Source organism: Miscanthus floridulus, chromosome 9, assembly GCF_019320115.1.
Source record: "Miscanthus floridulus cultivar M001 chromosome 9, ASM1932011v1, whole genome shotgun sequence".
In the NCBI taxonomy this organism is placed as follows: Eukaryota; Viridiplantae; Streptophyta; class Magnoliopsida; order Poales; family Poaceae; genus Miscanthus; species Miscanthus floridulus.
In genome coordinates, this window is record NC_089588.1 from 22,576,034 (window position 1) to 22,601,628 (window position 25,595).

Here is a 25,595-nt window from a genome sequence, read left to right on the forward strand (position 1 = left end):
ACGCGCCCCCTTCAACCGGGATCCGACCAAGCTCTGACCGATTCCAACCGGGATCGACGTGTTCTCTTGGGGCTCATACCTCTGGTCGTGCGGTGGTGCCGGCTCTTCTGGCTGGTGCCCGGCACGGCGACTTGGTACCACTGTTCGCCTAAACGATTGTTTAGCCAATTTAAACACCGTGTAAACGCTACATGGTGGTGCACCGTTTCCATTTAATCACCCATTTATCCAGTTTAATTGGCCGTTTAGCCCATTTAATGGGACGTTTTGCCCGAATAATGGCTAAACGGTAGGTGACCGACTGTTTACCATTTAGTGTTTAGGAAAACACTGCTTGGTACTGGTAGTGGTGGTGCTGTGGTGTTGTGCTGCTGGTTCTGACCGGCGGCGTGCCATTGCTATACGTGCGCCTGTGTGGTGCCGTACTGCTTTGTTCTGGTGCTGTCAACCGTGGCCTAGTTCCTGTTCTCCCTGCTGCGCGGTGTACCTCTGCTTCTCGGGTCGGTGCAATCTACGTGCTGTGAGTTACCCGTTGCCCCTCTCGATTTTCAGTTCAGATATTTATATTTGTGCAATCTGCTAGTACTGTGTTACTTGGGTGTGATTGCAATTGCATGGACGGATTAAATTGCTCGATGATACAATGCGGTGTAGTGAGACAACGTGACAGTGAAGGGTAGTGTTGATTATTTTCTACATTGTCTTATTACCTGCCTAGTATTTTTATCTCTACTGTTGAACAGATTACTTGCTGATCAGTTAGTTAAACCTGTGAGCATATAACCTGTGTTACTTTTAATATTTGTGTACTATTCTAAAACTTCAGTAACCTGGTACTCGATTATATTGCTGTCTTTCTAGGCATTTAATCTTTGATCTAAAAACCCTATAATTTGCTAAGGAGGACTGTCACGTTCATCTTGGATCTGAGATCACCAACAAGCATTGGAAGGCTGCCTCATGCAGCAACCCGCTGATTTGAGAGCAAATATAAATAAACTTCAGTAACCTTGAATGATTAGTGAACTTAATGGTTGGTTCCATTTGTCATTTGTACATGTTGGTGTTTGGTCAACTTGAATGCAAGCTAGGATGGAATTGGTTCTATTTGTGTAACTGTATTATCTCCAAATTAGTATGTTGAGTAGTTAGGTTAACTTCGCACTAGGATTGGTTATCTTGCATTTTGTTAGGTTGGAAACCCAACTGCCTGCCTTGCAAAGTGGTACAAGCAACATAGGCGATGGCAATAGTATTGGAACATAATGTACCATGTCCATGTGTTGCATTATCTGCATTTATTGGTGCTGATAGCTGAGAAATGGGGATGCTAAAACGAAGAATCTCCATTTAATCAAATTATTAGCCAATGATTAGAAACCATATTTTTTACTTGGATTGCTGGTTATCAAATAATATATGGAAATTGGGAGGAAACTTGGTACTTCTACTAGTGAACTTGAGCTGGCACCTGTGTTTCTCTATCAGTGGTCGTGAAGCTTTACTGTGGTCAGATTTTTGTGATAAGTTGGATATCTCAACTGTATAAACTAAAGATTGCACGTACGCTGGCTGTTTTTTAGTTGTGCACTTCCTGACTTTATTGGACAAGATTAACTGGAAGCATGTGATGTTTTACAATTGGCACATGTTGAATGTTTTCAGTCCTGAGACTAAATAAACTACTAGATGCAAACTCCAGATACCTGTTCACATATATTTGGACTAGGTTTACTTATTGATTGTTCCCACTAAATGTTTTATTGGTTTTTTTCAAAGCGTCTTCCTTGCTTCTTTGTTGTTTTGCACAATTAATTTGTCATAACATGTGCTTGATGCTCATTCATAAGCTATGCCTTGTTTATATGCTAAAAGAATAGCTACTTTGTTTGGTGCACAAACCGGTTACATGTATGATAACATGATTATTTTTCTTGGCTATTATTTGTGTTTCCTGGATCCGTACACATCCTATGGTGCTGCGAGTGATGACTTCTGTCTCTTGAAACATTACTCGTGAAACTGTACTAAGTACTAACCATTTTCTATCGTCCCTTCTTCCCTACTACTACTACTACTACTACTACTACTCGTACCACTACTACTACTACTACTACTACTCCTACTACTCCTCTTACTACTCCTACTACTCTTACCACTACTACTACTCCTACTACTACTACTACTACTCCTACTACTACTCCTCTTACTACTACTCTTACTACTCCTACACTCCTCTTACTACTCGCTAGTCCTAAGTGGCTGCTGCTCTTACTCTACTACTACCACTCTACTGCTACACTTACTCTACTCTACTACTTTCTACTTACTACTACTACTTGCTACTCCTAAGTGGCTGCTGCTCTTACTCTACTACTACCACTCCTTCTCTGTTTTTTTTGCTTATATAAAGCTGGTGTGTAGTGGCTGCTGCTGCTGCTGCTACTACTACTACTACTACTACTACTACTACTACTACTACTACTACTACTACTACTACTACTACCACTACTCCTACTCCTCCTCCTCTTACTACTCCTACTATTCCTCCTCTTACTACTCCTACTACTACTCCTCTTACTACTCCTACTACTCTTCTTACTAATTGCTACTCCTAAGTGGTTGTTGCTCTTACTCTACTACTACCACTCTACTGCTACACTTACTCTACTCAACTACTTTCTACTTACTACTACTACTTGCTACTCCTAAGTGGCCGCTGCTCTTACTGTACTACTACCACTCCTTCTCTATTTTTTTGCTTATATACTACTGGTGTGTAGTGGCTGCTGCTACTGCTGCTGCTACTACTACTACCACTACTACCACTACTCCTACTCCTCCTCCTCCTCCTACTCCTCTTACTACTCCTACTACTACTCCTCTTACTACTCCTACTACTCCTCTTACTAATTGCTACTCCTAAGTGGCTGCTGCTCTTACTCTACTACTACCACTCTACTGCTACACTTACTCTACTTAACTACTTACTACTACTACTTGCTACTTCTAGCTACTAACTGTTGGCTGCTGTTGCTTTTTTTTTTGCCAAATCTCCTAGGACTCGCCCAAGACTTATTGTCCTGTCTTTTGCCATCAGCTGTTGCACTATGTTTGCTAAGCAGCTGTTGGTTTTTTTGCCAAATCTCCCCTCTCCTCTCCTCTCCTCTCCTTTGTTTTGCTGATGATGAAATTGTCCAAGTCCATACATTATATGGAATATGAGCTGATGATCAAGAACTTGTGAGGAACTTGGCATCATTAGCAGCCGCCCCTACATTACCTTCTCCTCTCTTCTCTGTTATGATGCCTTGATGCTCCAAGTTCAAGATCAGATGATGATTGACATGTTTCTGAGGCCTCTACCACTGCTACTACTCTTTTTTTATATATATTGTTGTTTTATAGGACTACTTTGGTTTATAGTCCTTTTTGATTTCTTATACCTTCTCGCGTACCTAAAGCACACTTTCTTGCATCTATTAGAACAAAGCGTGAAATAATGTCGCGGACACCAGACAGTGCAGCCCGATGCCCCGAGCATGATGAGCACCCAACCGATGAGGAGCAAGCACTAGAGGACCAGCTAACTCAGGAGCAGTTCAATAACGAGTTAGAAAAGGATTTAGAAGTGATGCTTACTCAGGAGCAGTGTGACGAGGAGGAAGGGGGAGCAGAAGAAAGAGTAGGAGAGGCAGCTGAAGGCGAAGAAGAAGAGGATGATGATGATGATGACTTAGAAGAGGGATATGAAAGTCCTAAGGATCCTTTCCCACGTGAAGCCAGAAGGAGGCCAACGGAGGAAGATTTGGACAATGATTTTGACCCGAATGAGGAGGTAGGAAAAAAGTCTTAGCTTGTAAATTTTGCTAAAGCTTTGGTTGTGTTACCTCTGCTAACACTTTGACCTGTTGTATATACAGGTCCTTCCTGAAACTCGAAAAAGACAACATCGACGCCCGCGACATCTCGCTGGACAAGACGGAGTAGAGGAAAGGAGAGCAGAGGCAACAGCCACAGAGACGGATCATGATGCCTCTGCTCCATAACCTCAAGACACAACCACGACTACCAAGCCTAAGAGGAAACAAGGGGATAGAAAAGGAAATATATATCCAGATAAGGCATGCTATGTGATAACGGAGGTCGGGCCAGCAGGGGAGATCCTTGAGCCAAAGGAATTAAGAGGACGATTCCGTAATGCGATCGGACCCTAGTAAGAGATAAATTGAACCCAGCAATCCCTAACTAGAAAGAGGTACCAGAGAACACAAAGAATGCACTATGGGATAGGCAGCTGAAGCTCAATTTTAGATTTCCGGAGGGTAAGCATTAATTGGTAAAAAAGTGCTATCAGGATGATGGGAGAGTCATTCCAACGTTAGAGATCGGAGCTCAACACGAAGTATATCCAAAAGGGGTTAACTCCCTTCAACGAGTTCGACAAAATAACTCCTAGTCAATGGGAGGAGCTCATGGCTCAAAAGACTTCACCTGAGGCATTGGAGCTCAGTGCCCGAAACACTGAGCTGGAGAAGAGTAACAAACACCACCATCATCTAGGCCCCGATGGCTACTATGCCAAGGAAGAACAGTTTAGGAAGATGGACGAAGAGGCCGCAGCTGCTGAAAATATCGATGTGACGAATTTGAAGGTACGCTCAAGGAACTGGATATATGCGAGGAGTACAGAATCATCCGACAGTAATCTTAAGTTTGATAAGCCAGAGACCCAAGAGGCGGTATCAAGGATACTGAAATATGCTGAAGACAAGGAGAAGGGCTCATTCAATCCTTCCAGAGAGAGGGACAAGCTTAGCCTTGGCTTGGGAAACAAGGAGCACACAGGCCGCACCAGGGGGCTAGGGAAAAGGACGACCTAGAAGCAAGGATTCGAAGAGGACAGGCACATGTACAAGAAACATGGCCGAGACCGGGAGACTAGTCTTAAGCTCCAAGTGAAGGCTCTAGTTGCGAAGGCGCTGGAGGAGCAAGGACTGTCTACGGAGCCATTGATATTAGTGATGCCATTGGGAGAACTGGCATTAGTTGGCAGCCCTCCGAAAGTTCCTAGCAGCCAAGGTTCCACTATAGCCACAACCCCAGTCGATCGCATACGGGAACCAACTAGTTGCACCTTGGTGTTTCTCAGCGGCCGGCAGAACACTGTGATGGAGGTGGCAACGGGTGTGGCACATCCTCCCGGTGGCTTACACCACAATAATAAGATACCGTCAGACTACACTAGGGTCGAGGTGCATACAGTGAAGCCCGAGTTCATGCAGTGGAGGATAGACTATGCAACTCCCGAGGGGCTGGTGTTACTCAGAGACGTTATGAGGCAGTTCATCCTCTGGCACAAATGGGACATTATATTGACTGCTTCTTCGCAGCCTCCTCCTCTCCCAAATTTGGAGCGAGTTGTTGAGGTCGGGGAGATATTTTCACCGTCTCATGACCCCCACATTCCTGAGATGCCACATTCTTTCTCGCCTCCTAGCGAGCATATGCCTAATGAGATGCCACAACCTTCTCCAGCTCATACCGAGCAAGTGCATGATGAGATGCCATAGTCTTCTCAACAAGCACAACCGATACATGAACAACGAGTGCCTCCTGAAGAAGGTGATGCACAAGAAGATGAGGACATGCCTGAATGGGAACTTCGAAAGAAGATTCCAATCAACATAAGGCCAGTTTATGTTCTGATCAAAGACGTCTCGTCGGTGTCCAAGTGGTATTCTCATGACCAATTCAAGCCTGAGAACCCAAGTTAAAAAAGTTCCATCATGGGGTTCTGAGGAGGCCGTCACTAGCAAACTCCACCAAATTGCAAAGCAGTATCCAAATGTTGATGCCATCGAATGGTCAAAGGATTACCCGAAAACATATGAAAAGAGGCAAGCCCTTCCTACCAAACCGGGACATCCAGCGCCTACCACTTGGAATGAGAAGGTTCCATGATTGGTACTTGCGTGTTCTCCCAACGAGCATAGATATCATACAAGCATGCTTCCCCACCGGCATATTTGGAAGCCCAGCCGGGAAAATTGTCTTTGACTTCAATGACATGCACACATGCTTTCACCTGGGAGAAATAGAGATGAATCTAATTCGCACGTGGTGCATGTAAGTCCTTGTCCTCCCGATATGATATGAATGTAATCTTTGAATTTTGTTGTAACTAACCCACGCCGTGATTTGTAGAATACAAATGCACATTGTCAAACAAATGCCAAGTGTGAAAGCCGGGTATGTAGACCCTCAAGCTATAGCCCAAACAAATTTTAATTAGCCTAAACGGTGGACACTGGATGCCAAAGAACTAGCTGCTGCAAAGACTCTTCGGGAGAAAGAGCGCATCCGTACAGCGAAACTAAGGGAAGAGTCCCTTAAGGTTGCGGCATACATTGCCATGGCTTTCAAAAATCTCCAACAACACTCTACTATATGGCTACCATACAACTTCGAGTAAGTTCAACTCTATACTTAAAGCTTTGTTCGATATATTTTATTCGATGCAAAAAGAGCTTATCTAGTTCTATGATTAAATTCATGCAGCAACCACTGGATTTGTATAGCCGTCGATGTCAGGAGGAGCATGGCATGGGTCTTTGATTCATTAGATAGGGACACGGTGACATACAAAGACTTCATATAGATTCTCAAGACGTATACATATCGACAATCCTCATTAGCTTATATGTTTATATACATACTTGTAACGTTCACTTTTGATACTAACAAGTTGTATTTGCTAAAATAATTCGAACATGGTATTTAGGTTCTATGTCAATAATCATCATGGAAGGCATGATCCAGCAAGGAAGGATTGCTGGCTATAAAAACACTATGTGCGGTAAGTGTAACTTACTTCTTCAGTACTCCGTTACATGGCTGTCAAAAGCATTACTTAACATTTTCATATGCAAAACACACAGTGCCCCAAGTAAAGGCCTGGGAGTGTACATTGTGGATACTATATATGTTCTATGATGAGTAACACCGGTGCCTACAGGAGACACCCCTTAAGGGTAAGTTTGAACCTCTTCACCTGTAGTATAAAAACTCTATACATGGTATCAAATACTAAACTGAAACTTGTTCTCTTGTAGTGGAGAGAAGAGAAAGGAATGAAAAGAGACCCATAGAAAGATAACCAACTCTTAGAGCTCGTCGGCGACCTTTGCAACTTCATATTGGACCAGATTGTACACGTCAGAGGCGCCTACCATGACCGAGAGTCTGAGTTAGGTATAAATCCTCAGTACCAACACCTTCATGAGACTGAAAGGCTAGCTCTAGGACGTTGATAAGAACATGTATGAAATTTGTATATTTAATGATGGGTTGTATATATTTTTATGAATTGGACTTGTAATTGTAGTTTATAGAATACTCTTATGCTTGTAGTCGCGGTCGCAGGGCGTTCGGCAACGCAAATGTGGTTCGGAACGTTGAACGCGGTTCGGAACGTTGGTCGCGGGGCGTTCGGCAACGCGAACGCGGTTCGGAACATTGGTCGCGGGACGTTCGGCAACGCGATTTAGAATTATAAATTTGAATTTTTTTGGCGAGAAAACATACTGTAGGGGCGGTTCTAGATTGAACCGCCCCTACAAATACCTGTTTATAGGGGCGGCTGGTAATACGAGCCGCCCCTACAAATGCATGATTTGTAGGACGGTTCGGTAGGGGCGGCTGGCCAAACCACCCCTACAAATGGTTACGAGCCGCCCCTAAAAATCGATTCTGTAGTAGTGAGGGCTTTGCTGGTAATCCTAGGATCACCAGAGCTTATTGTACTATACTATAGCTATTTAAGCTACCTATTAATACACGTATTATGAGGGCACATTCGCGAAAAGCTGCCCTCGCATCTTCTCCCACTTTTTTACTTTCCAAACTATCTCATACTCTTTGTATATGACCTAGACTCTTGACCCAGGTTTATACGAGTTAAGACAGCTACTCGATATGAAGTCTGATTCCAAAACGTGACAAGCAATGCTATAGAGTGTGATTACCCGATATATATTGCAACAAATGATGCAGACATTATTATATAAATTTTCAAGCCATAAGTCATGTTTCAGACGGTTATACAAGATATATGTTCCGTTGCAACCCACTGGCAGGTTTGCTAGTATATATAAACTTTAAAAAATTCATTAAAAAATCTAAAGATAGATTTCGTTATAAAAAATTCAAATAAAATATTTAGAGCTCATGAAAACATCACTAGATGCTTAAGAAATAGATTTCACTCTATAGGAAAATGAAAAACCAAATCTAGAAAAATCTTAAAAAGTCCCAAAACATTATAATTGATATGTAAATGTGTTTTGAAAACATTTTTAAAAAAAAACATATTACGCATCCAACATGGATGCATTCAACATTAATATTTGTTGCATTCATGCTAGTTGCATCTTATATTTTTGTAGTGAAATGTTTTTAAAACATGATTATACATATATTTGAATGTTTTGAGAAATTTCTAGATTTTTCTCAATTTTTCCTAGTTCTCTAGGGCCAAACCAAATTTTTAGAAGTTTCTAAAGATGTTTCACGGGCTCTAAATATTTAATTTGGATTTGGTGTATCCTAATACATCTCTAGATATTGTTTGGAATTTTTTATAGCTTGTACTCAGTGCCGGCCCTGCATGGGTGCACGGGTTGCGATGGCCTAGGGCCCACGGGAGGGGGGGGGGTATCCCAGGACCCCACGTATACAGGCCCTCGGTACTGCAGTCCCTTAGCCTTTAGGTATACTACGCGTAACACATCTACGCGAACGCTCACCCGACGCCTAGGACCCTACGCGAATGGCCGAACGCCCGCGCCGTCGAAGGGTGAATGCGAATCATCGTCTGTGATCCATCTTGCCGACACCGCGCGTGCGGCATAGGCACTGCGGCTCCTGTCTGGCTGTCCCGTGGTTGTCTGGTACAACGCTGCCGGGTAGGCCATAGGCGGGTACGGGACGCAGATGACGGCAAGGCGACGATCTAGGTATTTTTTCCTTGATCGTTTTTAATCTAAATTAAATACTTTGGACTTCTAGTACTCGATACTCATATAGTCGTGTTTTTCTTCTAATTTAAGTGTTTGAAACTTAGAATGTTACCTAAGAAACATTTGTCGGGGTCTCAGAAAAGAAAACAGAAAAGAGTAGAAGATCAATTTATTGAATCTAAAAAAGGTGCTATACATAAGTTTTTTTCAGCTTCAAGCAGTGTTATGCCTGATGATAATCCTATAGATGCATTTGATATTGAAGAACAAGGGCAACAACAGCAACAATCTAATGATAATTTAAGTGAACGAGTTGATGACATTGATGATGCTACAGAGAATGAAAATTTACAGCCTTCCTCTCAAACTAAAAATTCAATTGATGATGTGCAAGAAGCTTCTATTCATGATATCTTTGATCCTAGAACTTGGGGAAATCTTGATATTAAGGATAGAGATATATTGATTAAAAAGGGGCCGATGAGAGAATTGAATCTTGAGTTCCCTACAGATGCTCTTAATAGACAAGCCAGCGCTTGAGATTCTGGAGTTTGTTATAGCTGCAGATTGCTATCCAAATGTTTCAGTTGCCTATTAAATCCTCTTAACTGTACATGTGACTGTAGCTTCAGCTGAAAGAAGTTTCTCAAACTTGAAGTTGTTGAAGAACTATCTGAGATCAACTATGTCACAAGAAATGTTAAATGGATTGGCTATGTGCACCATCGAGAGGGATATCTTGGACACTATTGATCTCAATACCGTCCTTGATGATTTTGCATCAAGAAACGCCCGAAGAACCATCTTTTTACGAGAAGCAATGGATATTATGGAGTTCTATTCTTCCTTAAGGTAATCATATTAGTTTTAGTCTATATTGTTCCTCAATAATTATCAAACATGTTAAATTAAAAATATATCACTGGATTTGTTTTCGCTTTGCAAAAAAAAATTAGCGCTTATATATATTATAAGATTTATATATAGTTAGTTGGGCCGTCGCGATGAGTTGGTTCTCAAAATCTTAGGACCGGCACTGCTCGTACTTACATATTTTCTGTAGTTTAAAAATCTTATATAGTACTTACCATTTTCTGCGGCTGCGAGACTATTGTCATGCCCCCGCCTTCCATGGTCGGGTGTTGTCCCCACAAACCACCATTCTGTCATGCTCCATGGCCGGCCGTTGTGCACCCGACCTAGCCAGCACCCCAAGCCAGCCATCATGCCCCGCCGTTCTCCATGGCCGCCCCACGCGATGATCTATGATTTTGGCAAGAGCCCGATGGGTTGAATCAGGTGGAACATGAGGATAAGACCAGCCTCATTTTTTATGTGCGAATATAACTCAAAGGTATTATCGTCTTTCTACCATGGCCCGCATGTTGTTTTAACGCCAAAAGTAAAACGGAATTGGCAACGAATAAGGCACAAAAGATAAAACTGGTGTCAAATAAGAAAGTTTGATTTTTTTTTTGATTCAAGGTGCTTTTTATTACTCATTCAAGACACCCAAATCGCTGGTCATCACATCCTCACTCATGAGGAACACCCTCGCCCACTGGGAAACTTACATCCATAAGCGGCCAAAGCATGAGCCACTCCATTACATGCGCATTTTACACACTAATACATGAAGGAAAGTCCGTAACTAAAAGGAGCTTCATCTCGGTAATAATACCTCCTACCGCTGACAGCCGATAGTCATCAGATTCTAGTGCTGCTTTGACAAGGGAAGCATCAATCTCGAGGCACAAGTGAGATATCCCCATCCGAGCAGCTTCCTGCAAACCCGCAGAGCAAGCCAGGAGTTCGGCGTGGAAGGCATCCAGCAAAAAATCTTCTCCACCAGCACCAGCCTTGATCACTCGGCCTTGGTCGTCTCTGATCGCAAAAGCCCCAACCACCATCCTTCCTATCCTTGCTGAACGCACCATCAGAGTTAAGCTTCAATTTTCCCTCTGGTGGTTTCATCCATATGCATCTCTGACGGTTTTCTGACAACAGCACGCCCTTCTCTTGTTCCTCTCGCCCCACCACATCCATTACAGCAAGACGATAGTGAGTTGCTCCTTTCCTCGCAAACTCAGTATCATCTCCACTACTTCTCGTGCTGAAGCAGCTTCCATCAGTTTGCATCTGATCCCTGCAACTTTAACTTCCTTGCATTTGAAGAACAGGTGCCCACCATCGTCATAGAGCCTGTTGCAAATGCTGCACACTGTTTCGATCTTCACCACCCTACGGTAGTGTTTAGTTCCCAAAATTTTGCAAAATTTTTCAAAATTCCCCGTCACATCGAATCTTTAGACACATGTATTAAGCATTAAATATAAATAAAAAATAAAAATAATTACACAGTTTAGACGAAATTCACGAGACGAATCTTTTAAGCCTAATTAGACTATGATTGGACACTAATTGTCAAATAACAACGAAAGTGCTACAGTACCATTTCGCCAAAAATTTCGCCAACTGAACAAGGCCTACGTTGCAACACCTTCTTCACAGCAAGGGTGTTATGGCTCATTCTCCACAGGAAATACTTGACTTTCGGTGGGTAGTCCAGTTTCCACAGCTTTTTTTCCAAAAGTTATCTCCCCATTGCTCCCTCCTGTACCAGCCACGCCAATGCTCCGGCGCTTTCTGATTTCACAAGCTCGCTGCACCCTGTACGCTCACTTGACTGAGAATAAGCCTTTATCATCAAAGTGACCCAACGACGCCATCCATATCCGGGTGTATTGGTATGGACCGAATGGTCTGAACATCCTCCTCCCAGAAATATTGCTCTAGCAGAGGAACATCGCAATGTTCAGTACCCGGGTCTATTAGCTCATCCACCGTAGTGATAAGGTTCCTGCCCCTTGGAGTGATCGGTTGCCTGGTAATGTCGCGCGGTAACCATGGGTCATCCCAAATACTAAAAAAGTTTGAAATTTTTAGTGTCTAAATAAGAAAGAATAATTTTTTACTAGTGTCAAATAAAGAATTTTCTATAACTCAAATGTTTTTGAGAGTTTAGAGGATATATAAGATGTTTAATTTTAGATTTTTTTGTTTTTTTGCGACGAGTCTAATTTTAGAGTTTGAACAGGAAGAAAAAAAAGAGACTTCAACAATAGTTTAAGGATAGAATGGACTTGTTTGCTTGCTTCAGTACCTGCCTTGCGATCCAGCATCCTGCATCCACTATCTTATGGTGTGTCCGGCCCAGGCTCAGCCCACGAGGGTTTTATCCTTCGGCCTGCTAAAGCCCCCGCCACGGCGAGCTCGCGCCGCCGCCATGTTCGCCTCGCGCGCCCGCCACCTTCTCCTCTGCGTACGACCCGCCAACCACGGCACCCTCCTCCGCGGCCGACCTCCCACGCATCCCCTCCCGGGTGCGGTGTCGGCGCGCAGCGCCACTACAACCACCAGCAGCTGGAGGACGAGTGGGAGGAGTCCAAGGCGGTGAAGGTGACGGTGTGGTGGGACTTCCAGATGTGCCGCCTCCCTCGCGGCGCCAGCCCGCGCCACCTCGCCCCGCGCGTCACGGAGGCGCTGCGGCGCGCCGGCATCCGCGGGCCCGTCGAGATCACCGCCTTCGGCGACGTCGGCTGCATCCCGCCCGCCGAGCAGGAGGCGCTCGCCGACACCGGCGTCGCCTTGTCGCACGTCCCTTCCAGTTGCGTCCTCAGTCTACTCCCGCCACTACTCTCCCCCATTTCCTCGCTTTGTCCCATAGCAATTTTCGCTGTAGACTCCGAATATCACTGGAGTGAGAAACGATTGGTCGGTTTGTTGCTTCTGGTTGATTAGATTATATTATATGTAGTTTTAGGACCGCAACAAGTTTACAACATCTATGGTTCAAACAGTACTCGAATATCGGATGCGATCTTGGAATCATGAGGAATATTTTCGATATTCAGTAGATATTGGCACAATTTATCTGAATAAGAGGGGGCTTGGTTCAGATTAGTGTTCAGACTACTCTTAAACTTGCTGTAAGAAGTATGTGACCTTCTTGGAATGTGGATTGATATTCAATTCTACTTCTCTCTAAGGTTTGTTCATTTGGGTGTTGAGCCAATGTTTGTATAGTAGCTCAAGGGAGCAGTGCAAAGACTAGCACATAAGTGTCACTAGTGTAAGGAAGCAGTTTGCCTTCAGCTAACCTTATTCGTGATTATCAAATATTAGGATGTGAATATCATTAGTGACTTATTACTTTGGTCCTGCTGTAGCCATTTCAAGTTAAATAGGACTCCATAAACATCAATTCAATTCATCTGTTAAATTCTTTACCATTTCTGGAGATAGTTGATACACTTAAATTTTTAAATTTGTTGCCAACTTGCCATGGAATAACACCCTTTTACTTTGTTTTTTGAATTTTGATTTCAACTTTGCAATGTTGTCTGATCATACTAACAATACAGTTTTGTTTTTTAGGTGGAAAGGATGGTTGCGACCGATCATTCATGTCTGATCTTATCTCTTGGATTGCTCAGAACCCTCCCCCATCTCATTTCTTCCTTCTATCCGGGGATAAAGACTTTGCAAACATCCTGCATCGTCTTCGGATGAGCAATTATAACGTATTGCTTTCTTGCCCTGATTCTGGCTCCAAGATGTTACGCAGTGCAGCAACATATCTGTGGCCATGGGAGGATCTAGCTAAAGGGGTGGATCTCAAACCCAAATATTTAAATCATCCACCTGATGGTTTATCCTCTTCTTGGTATGGTCGATACAGTGAACCTGGTTGTGACTTTCTCCTGAAACCAAAGAATCCCATGGCTTTACCAAGGAAAACCAAGGACAAGGAACCTAAGGTTCCCAAATCTGCCGTGGTTGGAATTAGGAGAGTGCTGCGCTTTTATCCTCAAGGGATCAGTGTTTCAGAACTAAGAAAAGAGCTTAAAAGGATTAATGTTTCTATTGATGCAAGTGCATTTGGCTTCAAAAATTTCTCTGCCCTTCTCCTAGCCATGCCTGATGTTGTAAAATTTCTAGATCCTCTACCAGGTGATAGAGGTTCTGCTGTGGTTGGGGTTTTCAAGAGATGGGATTCTGATCGAAGTAGCATTCAAGAAGAATGCCACAAGGAAGGTGAAAGTGAGGAGCCATCATCATGTACAGAAAAGAGAACTCTTGAAGCGGAAGTCCCATCATCCCCATCAGATCAGTCATCTAGAGACCACAGGAAGGCTCCTGGATTTACTCAACGGCTGGAGCCACCTTCCAATCATGTGGAAGCTGATGTTACTTGGGCTGGGGATGTTGTAGACCAAAGGAATGATGTGGCTGTTGATCCTGTTATGCAAACAGAACGACAAGTCAGCTCGATGGAAGCTGATAAGGTGAATGCTGTTGATGCTCCTTCCTCGTCAGGGGGCCAAGGTAATGTCAGCAACAAAAGGGGGTTCTTTGAACGCATATCATCTTTATGGAATGGCCAAAAGGCTTAGGTCTGACGGAATCTCTTCTAAAGCATTAATGAATAAGTAGAATAGATATGTAGAATAGCTGTTCAGAGGTGTAATGAGCGCAGCATAGGAATAAGATGAGTGTTCATCTGATCTGAATATGCTTAGTATAAGGAAGAACTGGTATGTGAAGAGCATTGTTTTTTTTCTCTTTTTTTTTTTTTGGTGAGGAAGAGGATTGTATTCATTTTTTACGTATGTTAAGCAAGGTTTAATGTACGCCAGGAAAAGAGGATTATATTCATTACTCAGCGTACGTTAAACCTTGTTTTCACAAGGATAGATGCTAATGCAGCGAGATGTTCTCATCTGATCAGAAATTTTGTTGGTGCCTGAAAATCCATCTATATTTTGTGGTTCTTCTATTACATATACATAGATGTTCCGTAATGTGGAACTATTTGGAGATGCAGCTATTTTTTTACACCAAAAGCAGAATTGGTAACCATTTTCATTGCACAATGCCCTCACTTATTGAGAAAAGGTTTAAATTTGGATAGCAATCAAGTTATAACCAGCTAAAGAAAGAAATGAGAGGACCTTCAACAGTCGGCAGAGTTCATTCAGAGCATTGCGGAGGAGTGCAGAGTCTGGGACATGGCTGGGTTCAGGCACTTGCGGTTGTTGCTACCAGCGTCGCCAGATCTTGTATTTCCATAGTCTAGAACCTTTACTTCGGGCGTTTATTGTGTGTGTGCGTGGTAACCCTTGGATTACCGCCTTTGTTTTTTAACAAACTCTGCCTCCTCTTAATAAAATACGTACCTCATGGTAAGTTCGAGAAAAAAAGAAGTTATAACCAGCTAAATCACTGGTCCGATGATATCTAAGCTAGGCTACAGCTCCGTTCGGCTTACCTTATAATCCGTATTATTCAGCTTGTGTTTTTTAGCCGGAACAGTGTTTTTCTCTCGCAACAATTTAGCCAGCCATAACAGTGTTTTTTTAGTCAATTCAGCTAAGTTTTAGCATATATCGCTGTTAATCAGTACATGAGAAGTCAGAATCATGGTAGAATTCTGTCAGCTCCTTTCTCTTTGTGATTGACACTGACAGGAAACTTCCAATCAAGGACAAGTGGCATTTCAAACAGGGCAGCACTCGCTGGTTACTGGAAACCAACTGTGAACGACCGAGCCATAGAGTTGAACAAGCGAACTGTAGTCAGGAACAAAGAAGACTTCGGATTTGGCCGGCCTCCATGTGTTCGTTTGGATTGGTTTGGCTGATAAACCATGACTAAAAGTGCTGTTGGTTGATTTAGTGTTAGAGAAAAATATTATTCGTTGGCTGAAAAAGTACAGCTTATAACCAAACAAATTCAAGCGAACTAGATGATGAAATGATATGTAAGGATGCCTTTGTCCTCTGCCGTGTTGCTGAAAGAACAATGAAAATGGGGCCAAGGTTGAAGCACGTTTGCCTGCCAATTGCCAAGGGTGTAAGGACCTTGCCTGCAGACATCTGCAATAGCCAATAGCAGAGATTAAATGGATGAAGCTACAAACGACAGATGGTTTTTTGGCTAAGAGGATCTTGTAAGTACTCCTTCCATCCATAAAAGAGTGTAATTCTTATATTTTAAGGAGTCAAAGAGTTTAAACTTTAACTAAAATTATATAAAAAAGTATTAACACTCATAAAACAAAATTAGTATCATTAGATTAGTTATATAATATATTTTTATAATAAATGTATTTAGAGACATTAATACTAATACTATTTACTACAAACTTGGTCAAAGTCGAGCTAGTTTAACCGGCACGTTTTCATAATTGTATTCTTTCGTGGGCGAAGGGATTAGCAAGGAGGAGGATTTGTTTTGAGCAGGAGCACTTGGTGTTTCGGCTGTGAGCTTAAATCATGTTTCAGTGAATTATCAGTAGTACTTTATGTCACTTTGTTTTCTTCTGTCAATGAGCGTTTAAACAATGCTGCATGTTTCTGTTCCAAAAAAAAAAGGACTGAGACATTGAGCCAATGGAGTACATTATTGCAGAGTCAAAGCGTCAACAGACTTGTTGGACTGTTGGCCTCACTCAGTCACTCGACTGTACCACCGGCAACAAGTCGTCGTCGCTCGTCGGTTGCCGGTGGCGGCGACCTGTACTTGTACTCCCGGGCTCTGTTTTCTCCGCCCGCGCCCCAGCCGAGACAGAGAGGGAGAGGGATCCGGAGCCGGGAGGATGCATCTGAGCGCGAACGAGGGGATCGAGGGACTGCCGTTCGCGGTGACGGGCGGGCAGGGCTTCGTCGGCGCCGCCCTCTGCCTCGAGCTGCTCCGCCGCGGCGCCCGCGAGGTCCGCTCCCTCGACCTCCGCGCCGTCTCCGCCTGGTCCCCGCAGCTCCTCGACGCCGGCGTCCGCCTCATCCAAGGTCAGCCCCCTCCCCCGTTCTCGCCGTCTTCCGTTCAGATCGCTGCGGGCCTGCGGCGTCACCAGTCAGTCACCACGGTTTTACTTTGCTGTCGCTGTGGAAGAAAGGCTTTACTTCGTGTGGTTTATTAATTATTAGTTTATTACTGAGTCACCAGTCGCAGAATTGGATTGGTCGTACAAGACCCTTTAGAGTGCTATTATTCCCTGGATGTTGTAGTTCGGCTTCTGAATCAAAATGCGAATAAGCGTGTCCACTCCTGGGAGATTCAGATTACTGTGACCGTACAACTTGCTTAATCTCTGTGTATCAATCTAAGTTGGTAGGCTCTTGCACAGTTGTTTCTGGACATAGTTACAGTGGCACTACCAATACCAACCACCATGTCTTGCCGGCAATCACCCAGTTAGCTTCACATTATCTGTGTTTGATGGAACTGATTACTCACTGTTTTGAGCAACTATTGTTGACTGTTGAGTGGCCAATATGGTTTGTGGAATGAATCATCAGTTACTCTCTCCATACTGGTAATTCAAGTCCTTTTGGACAAGGCTTGGGTCAAACATGGGGAATTTAAATAATCTTTTAAGTTGTTGAGTTTGGAAATGTGAAAACCATATGAATAGACTTGTCTTGAAAAGTACTTCATAAAAATATACATATATCACTTTCCAATAAATAGTTTTATAAAAATAAGAAGTCAAAGTTATGCTTTGGAGACCGTGTCGCTGTCTAAAACGACTTGAATTACCAGTATGGAGGGAGTACTTAATAAGTCCCTTGTTTCACAGGGGACATTAGAAACAAGGATGAAGTGGGGAGGGCTTTCCGCGGAGTGGACTGTGTTTTCCACCTTGCTTCATACGGCATGTCAGGGAAGGAGATGGTGCAGGCAGGGAGATGCGATCAGGTCAATATAAACGGGACCTGCAACGTGCTCGACGCTTGCCATGAACATGGTGTCAGAAGGCTTGTTTATGTAAGCACTTACAATGTGGTGTTTGGAGGGAAGCCGATCGCCAATGGGAATGAGGCGCTGCCTTATTTTCCTATCGAAGACCATGTCGATGCTTATGGGCGCAGCAAATCAGTTGCTGAACAGTTGGTACTGAAGAGTAATGGACGGCCAGCTAAGTAAGTTTACCCTTTTCTAGGCTTCAGTGCCATGTACATAGTGAGCTAACTTTTACCTCCTTTTGAAAATAGATGTCCTGGAATACATGAGCCAAGGTTTTAAAACTATACCAAGTGTACACATGTATATAGATTTGTAGCATGGAAATAGTTAATTTGTATTAATGGATTCACCATCAAAGTACTTCCATATCATTGTAATTTTTAATGTTCTTTGTTGATGCACAATTGAAAAAATATGACAACTGTGCTTACTTTGTTGAATATTGTGTTGACATCCAAATGGACAATTAGAAATAAATAGTTTAAGCTAATGTTACTCTTTGCACAATTCCTTAGATTTCTGAAAATCATAATGTTGTCATGCATAATCACTCCTTCTTAAACAACAAATACATATCATTTCATTTTGTAAGTCAAGAGTGGCATTTGATAATAGCCTGTCTTACTGATTTGGTGAAATCTTGCAGAAGTGATAAAAGTACACGTCTTTATACATGTGCGATTCGCCCTGCTGCTATATATGGGCCAGGTGAAGAGCGTCACCTTCCAAGAATCCTGTCCCTTGCAAAGTTGGGATTAGCATTCTTCAAGATTGGGGCCCCAGATGTGAAGACAGATTGGGTCTATATCGATAATCTAGTTCTTGCTCTGATATTGGCAAGCATGGGACTTTTAGATGACATTCCTGACAGGAAGGGAACCCCTGTAGCTGCTGGTCAGGCATATTTCATCTGCGATGGTAATTGTCGTTAACCTTTATGATGTTACTAAATGGCATTCATGGAGGTGCCATCTTTGTGCTTTACTTTTCTGTCTTTTCATACTGTAATCTTTTTGTTACTTGAATTTGTAAAAATGTAAGCCTAATCTTGGTAGAGAAGACATCCTTCTCTCAATTTCTGCAATAATGCGATTGTTAGTGGTACTACATAGATCAAAAAATGTAATTATATAGTGACTTCCTTTTTTCACTCGTTCTAAACACTAAAGGTTTAAATTTTGACACTTAACATAAGATTATACACAATTCACTTTTTCCATAATGAGGTAACCCAGGATTCCATTACTTGAATAACAGAATTGTTTGCAATACAAGTACACAATGTTCTACAACTTATGTTTTCACAACTGAATACTGAACCTTTGAACAAGCCTACCATTTGGACTTTTTCTCCTTACTTAAGGGAAGTATCCCATGAAAAATTGTTGTCTTGAAATGTCTGATATAGAGCACAGTGATTATATATGCAATTATACATTTCCTTATTGAGCTATGACTGTTTCACAGGATCACCATGCAATACTTTTGAATTTATCATCAGCCCCCTATTTCAAAGTTTGGGTTATGCTGCTCCTCAACTGACGCTGGATACCTCTGTCGCCCTTGCCATTTCAAGAATATTTTTATTCATATCTACTATGTTCTATCCATGGCTTGATAGTAAATGGATTTCGCAGCCTCTAATTCTTCCTGCTGAAGTGTATAAGGTCAGCCTCTTTGTCATGTTCAATTTGGTCTTTTTTGTGTTGCCAGTTTACCTAACCCAGTATAGTTAGTGCCTGTTTAGTTGCACTTCATTTTGCAAAAATTTTCAAGATTCTCCGTCACATCGAATCTTTGGACGCATGCATGAAGCATTAAATATAAATAAAAAATAAAACTAATTACACAGTTTAGACGAAATTCACGAGACGAATCTTTTAAGCCTAATTAGACTATGATTGGACACTAATTGTCAAATAACAACGAAAGTGCTACAGTACCATTTCGCCAAAAATTTCGCCAGCTAAACGAGGCCTTAAATATGAATGTAATGGTAAGATGCAAGTGCAATAATGCCATGTAAATAATACATCTGATTTTGCTTGCTGATTGTGACAGGTTGGTGTTACACACTACTTTTCGTTCTTGAAAGCTAGACAAGAACTTGGCTATGTACCTATGGTGAGCCCCCGGGAAGGCTTGGCTGCAACTATTTCATATTGGCAGGAGCGGAAGAGAATGGAACTGGATGGCCCGACCATATTTACTTGGTTGGCTGTAATAATTGGGATGCTGGCTGTATTTTCTTCTGCTTATCTTCCACCAGTTGGCCCGTTGAAATGGGTGTTTGACATCCATTTGTTTGTGTTTGGATCAATGCTGGTGATCCGGTTGGTCTTTGTGACAGCAGTTGCATTTCATCTTGGTGAAGCTGTGTATGCCTGGTTCTTGGCCAAAAAGGTTGATCCAAGGAATGCTACAGGGTGGTTTTGGCAAACCTTTGTTCTAGGGTTCTTCTCTCTCAGGTATCTTCTCAAGAGAGCCAGAGGGTGAATGTGTTGCTTGATTCCAAGGTCAGCTCCCTGGACACTGTCATCTTCCTCAGTTCAAACTTCAAATGGCTGCATCAGCAATCACTATGGTTTTGCTTCGCTGTTTCTGTTGCTGTGCTCCTCAAATGCAGCAAACTAATTGTCGTGATGCCTTCGTATGCTGCCTAGCTCAAGTCCTAAGGCCATGACGCCATCCTGACAGTCTGACACACTGGAAGGAGCCAGGAAAGGGTCAGAGAAGAGGGTCGGGCGTATCGTGGGATTTGATTCATTAGTGCTTCCCGAGCACGGATAGATGTTAACGCAGTGAGATGTTCTTGTCTGAACACCGCAAAGCTCGTAAAGCTAAACATTTTGTGGTTGTGTTACATAGATGTTCTAATGAGGAACAATTGGAGATGCAATTTTTTTAACCCCAGAGCAAGATCTATGTATTATTAAGGAGCAGGATTACAATTTGTGGATTACAGTTTGTCAGCCCCCCCTGTATGTATCTTGTAATTGTTCTAATAGAAGCATATCCATTCTGCCGCTGGAGCTTGATATTTCGTCCTCGTTGAAGCAACAATTTCCGTCACCTGCTGAGCAACGTCTTAATTTGGATAAAAACCAAGTTATATCCAAGCTGAGCTACATAAGTGTAAGCTATAATTGGCCCCTTGGTGTATGACAAATCTTCTGTCCCCTTATCATCTCTGTAAAACTAAAGCACATATGTCTACTGCAGAAAGATTGGAAGGAACAAAAAATGCACTCTTGAGATGACTTCTCAAGTACATTTCATTCAAACGCATCATGTCTTCTCTTGAAAAGCTTCAACCATAAGCATTATACCTCCAAATTGTTCTCCAGTCATTCCTATTGAAGAGATTGTTCTCCTGTAAGCTCATAGCAACATGCCAGGTTAGTCTTAGCTTTTGCTTTTCTTGCTCTCATACTGGAGCACCAAAATATAACCTCATTTTCACATCTTCACCACTGAGGACATCCATGTCCAGCTGAGCTGGGTGCCTGTTCCTGCAGTATGAACACTATTCGACTTTCAGTTCAATTCATGAGTTCACCGAAGTCCAGATGTTGAACTCATCCATTCTTAGAGTGAATGAACTCGAACTTTGTTTTCCACCTCCACCATATGCCTACATTTATACAATGCAGCAAGAGATGTACAATCAAATCCAACTATAAGGCCACGCAGATTTGAAGAATATAATTACAACGGTGGCATACCTTTGCAACCTCTGATGTATTAACTGTACTGTCAGTAGTCCTCAAGCAAACCTTTAGGACACCCCGTTGCATGAAGACAACTGCTCCAATCGGCCTTTGATGAAAAGGGAAATGTTCTTCAATAAATTACCAAAGCAACACAAAATAGGCATGGATGTGTTCTGTTAAGCCTGAATAGAGCTCAAACCTTAATCCAGCAGCAGCACTCCTCTGACTTAGCTCCAAACCTATTTCATGGCTCAATTCTTTGTGTCCATCTGCTCTGATTGCCTTATAGTATGAAAAAGGAAAAAAACATTTAGTACAGCAAATGAGACATTTTTAAAGCTAATTGTATAATATTTTCCCCAAAAATAACATTATATAGGCCATATAGAGCCAGTCTCTAGAGCTGGTCATACTCAAGCATCCAGCCAAGTTCAAGGTCAGGTACACAACAATCCAAGAACACATGTGGTTAAAAATAAGCATAAAACCATTCCGTCAATTTGCATCAAAAGTCCAGTTCAAAAAACTGGCCCCACACATGAGCTACTACAACATAAAATCTTATACTGTGCTCTTGGAGCGTGGAAGAAGGTATCGATACCATAAGGCTAAGCACAAGCATTCAAATTTGCACAAAACATGCCTATCTCCACTAGCTAGTAGCATATAGTATCACTAAAGCAAGAGCACTCATGGATGCAAGAAGTACCTGCCTTTGCTAAAGCAATGCAGTTTTGCCTTCAGTAATCAAAAGAGCTGTGCTGCGTACGTTATGCAGCATGAAGCTATCGAAGGTAGGCAAACACAAGTGATGAAATCAGTATAAAATGCAACAGCGTGTTGTTCACATACCAAGCATTCACCATACGACCCTCTTCCAAGCTGAATCCTGAAAGGCTTCTGTATGAACTCTCCTGCCGCCTGCAGGCGTTCATGAGCATGTGACTTATCCCTAGTAAGCAGATCGCCAACATCAAGTTGTAGTAGCTGTGTGGGGTACCAATACAACAATGCAATCATTGACCATGTCATGGCAAAAGATCAGGGTCTGACAAACAACAAGCTTGATGGCAGAAGTTAGTGCTAAACCTGTCCAAAAACATGAGGATTTGTGACACAGTTCAACTTTGCGCGTTCATCCCTAAGTGCTGTTTGAAATTCCTTGGTGTTAGGCAGCTGATACCGTCGCAAGTCTGCATCCTCTATGTATTCAAGAACATTTGAAACTCGCTCCTCATCTTCTTGGTCCAACAAGTTTTCACACGTTCTCTGTGTGGAAACAGAACATCCTCATTTTTCTTCTAATCATACAAGATAATGAACATAAATGAAGCTTTTTTCTCTACTCACAGAATCAGATTTTGTTCCTGCTAGCTCCTTAGAGAAATAATCAAATACAGATCGGGCACTGCCTTTTGACATGTCAATATGAAGCTCCACATTGCTTGGGCACTGACCCAACATGGGGATTCTTGCTAGCGTACTTTGCCGGTGATCAAATGCTATCACACTGCATCAATCAGCATGTCATGAGGTTATACCCCTCTACCATGTCGCGCTTAAACAAGATCTGACAACATAGTATTTGTTGTAATGAAACAAATACATCAGCCAAAAAGTAAGGGATGTGTAACCATTGGACAATTATACTTTGTACATGAGTATGAGCCATATGGAGTCATTAGCAACTACAAGTGTTGTAAGATTGTAGACAGCTTACTTCATAAATTGCTATCATCAATTCATCACTATGCAAAGCTTGTAAGCTAACAGTAGATATGTTCCTTTCTTTTGATTCTTCCATACAAAAGCAACTTCTTTTTTAACATTGTTCGCACCAGTAAACTTTAACTAATTAATTAGCAATATTCCAAATCATCTTTTGAACATTGTCGGCAGTAGTAATTAACTAGCTATCAGTGTTCCATCGACTACTCAATTCAAAAAGCATCATCCAGTGATCCATTTTTACTGTAACTCATTCTCTTCAGAAACGCACCTGGGGACGAATCGGGCGAGCTCGAAAGCAAACTTCTTGGGCCCAATGAAGTCCAAGAGATAGCACGTCTGGAACCCCGCATAATTGAAGTCTTCGGCTCTAATCCATCAGTCCATTTCATCAACAAAAGCCGTCATGACAGAAACAATCGCACACGCGGATTACAACAGTTGCTAGGAGCCAGTGAAATGCGAAATGGCGAGCTACGAGCCGGGACCAACCTGAAGGGTACGACGGAGGAGAAGGGGAGGACGAGGAGGCGGCGGCGGACGCGTTGGTGGAAGAGGTGGGCGGCGAGCGCGGCATAGGCGCCAGCGAAGGTGGGGTAGTTGTAGAGCGCGAGGCTGGCGGGGCCCGCCAGGTCGGAGTGCGAGCGGATGGCCTCGAGGGCGGCTTCCGAGCAGAAGGCTCGCCGGAGCACGGCCGACGGCGGCGAGGGGGCTGCGGGGAGGCGCGGTCGGCGGCGGAGCATTGGTGGCTCGGTTTCGGCCCGGCGGTCGACTCGGGTCGGGGTTTGGGCTTGCTAGGTGCAAAATAAGTGGGCCCTGGAGTGGCATAGACAGGAACACATCGCTGCCAAGCCCGCCAATTATCCAGTAATTGAATTTCACTGGAACTGAGCGGGAATTTCACAAGAGTCAGTTTATTTTTCACGTTAAAAACGCACAAACAGCGTTCCAAACAGGGCATTGGTTCCCGCATCCACGCAAACTGGGAGCTATGGCAGCACTTAGCCTGACATATACAAAATCAGCCCCTCAGTCAGGCTCCCGAGGACCGAGATTTCCTTCCATTTCTGCAAGGATGCTAGACAATTGGCGATCAAACGGCTTTTTTCTAACACTTGGATGGATGGATATGGTAACATTTGCGATGAACCTGGCCACCGTGGGCCTATATGGATGGGACGAGACGAGAACGAGACAGGCTGCGTTGGGAAGGAAACTACAAGAGCCAGTTTTGCACCCGTCATCGCCCACCACCCGAGGAGCACTTAAGGAGGAGCATTTTTTTTTGCAGTCCTGACTTCTGGCTCAAAAGCCGCTACGATAGATTCTCGCATGTTTAGTTTTCACCAAACTCTCAACTTTGTCGCTATGTAAAAAGAAGGTTCATCAAATTTGTGATACATGTATGAACTACTAAATGTAGATGAAATCAAAAACTAATTGCACAGTTTGGTTAAACTTTGCGAGACGAATCTTTTGAGCCTAATTAGTCAATGTTTGGACAATAATTCATAAATACAAACAAAATTGCTACATTGTTTGCCGTCACATCAAACACTGTGCAAATGCCGAATCCCGTCAGAATTAAACGCGCCCTAAAGTATGACTTGGGCCGTGTGCTGCAGCCTACAGCTGCTGCAGAGTATTCGTTCTAGGAGCTTGAATCGCATACGTGTGCATACATGTGCTGCAGCAACATAGAGCCCGTCAATTATCCAGTAATTTTCGTTACATGAAAACAGAGAGCACCAAATCTTATGGCCTGTTTCGAACGCATTGATTTTCACAGGAACTGAGCGGGACCACTTAAGGAGGAGCATTTTTTCGCAGTCCTGACTTCGGGCTCAAAAGCCGCTACGACTCCTCTACTATTCATCGGAAAAATAGATTCTCCTTCTGAAGTATTTGGTATTTTTTCTCCGCATAAGTTACTGTCAGTTGCTGCACGTGAAGGGAAGGTCAAGCGCAAAGCTTGAAGGATCCGATCGAGCAGGGGACGAGAAAATGATGCCGCTGCCGGTGAGGATTAGGCGTCTCCACCACTCACTTGGCCAAAATAGATCCACCGTTGCTAGCTGAATATTTTCCCCTCCAATTCTGAGCTGTTGTCGCCCATAACCCAAAATGTGATATAGGCCCTGTTCACATGTGGGTTTCAGGCAGAGCTTATCAGCCATGGTATAGTATTTTTCTCTCACAACAAACCAACACCAGTCAGACTTATAAGTCCAGAAACCAACCAACGAATAGGCTGATAAACTACAACTTTCCTTAAACAATAGTTTCACAATGTTTTGATTTACTAGAAAGATGTGTCTGTTAGTTG

The 25,595-nt window shown here is 42.9% G+C and overlaps 4 protein-coding genes across 6 annotated transcripts; 3 read left to right on the forward strand and 1 right to left on the reverse strand.

The window, feature by feature from the left end:
• Window positions 1-9,245: 9,245 nt before the first annotated feature.
• LOC136479456 (uncharacterized) lies at window positions 9,246-9,560 on the forward strand. Its single transcript, XM_066477323.1, has one exon. It carries the CDS (start codon window positions 9,246-9,248, stop codon window positions 9,558-9,560), a length of 315 nt encoding a protein of 104 aa, XP_066333420.1.
• Window positions 9,561-12,306: 2,746 nt separating this feature from the next.
• On the forward strand, window positions 12,307-14,819 carry LOC136481544 (uncharacterized). Its single transcript, XM_066478878.1, is given in 3 exon segments — window positions 12,307-12,373; window positions 12,376-12,687; window positions 13,458-14,819. Coding segments are annotated over 3 exon segments (1,398 nt in total). The 3' UTR covers window positions 14,477-14,819.
• A 1,706-nt stretch (window positions 14,820-16,525) lies between these two features.
• Window positions 16,526-20,868, forward strand: LOC136483540 (uncharacterized). The gene is made up of 6 exons (XM_066480634.1): window positions 16,526-16,870; window positions 17,662-18,004; window positions 18,475-18,746; window positions 19,296-19,495; window positions 19,890-20,344; window positions 20,492-20,868. The coding sequence occupies exons 1-5, from the start codon at window positions 16,681-16,683 to the stop codon at window positions 20,322-20,324; spliced, it is 1,440 nt and encodes a 479-aa protein (XP_066336731.1). The 5' UTR covers window positions 16,526-16,680; the 3' UTR covers window positions 20,325-20,344; window positions 20,492-20,868.
• On the reverse strand, window positions 20,638-24,077 carry LOC136483541 (uncharacterized). Of its 3 annotated transcripts, XR_010765477.1 has the most exons (9): window positions 23,762-24,077; window positions 23,541-23,639; window positions 22,892-23,051; window positions 22,631-22,810; window positions 22,394-22,528; window positions 21,741-21,823; window positions 21,554-21,647; window positions 21,281-21,462; window positions 20,638-21,201 (listed from the first exon to the last, which is right to left on the reverse strand). XR_010765477.1 is itself a non-coding variant. In XM_066480636.1 (8 exons), the coding sequence occupies exons 1-8, from the start codon at window positions 24,010-24,012 to the stop codon at window positions 21,376-21,378; spliced, it is 1,023 nt and encodes a 340-aa protein (XP_066336733.1). In that variant the 5' UTR covers window positions 24,013-24,077; the 3' UTR covers window positions 20,638-21,375. The 3 variants fall into 3 exon arrangements, 2 of the variants coding, with proteins under 2 accessions (XP_066336733.1, XP_066336732.1); XM_066480636.1 differs by having other exon boundaries at window positions 20,638-21,462; window positions 22,394-22,462; XM_066480635.1 differs by having other exon boundaries at window positions 20,638-21,462.
• Between the last annotated feature and the right edge of the window lie 1,518 nt (window positions 24,078-25,595).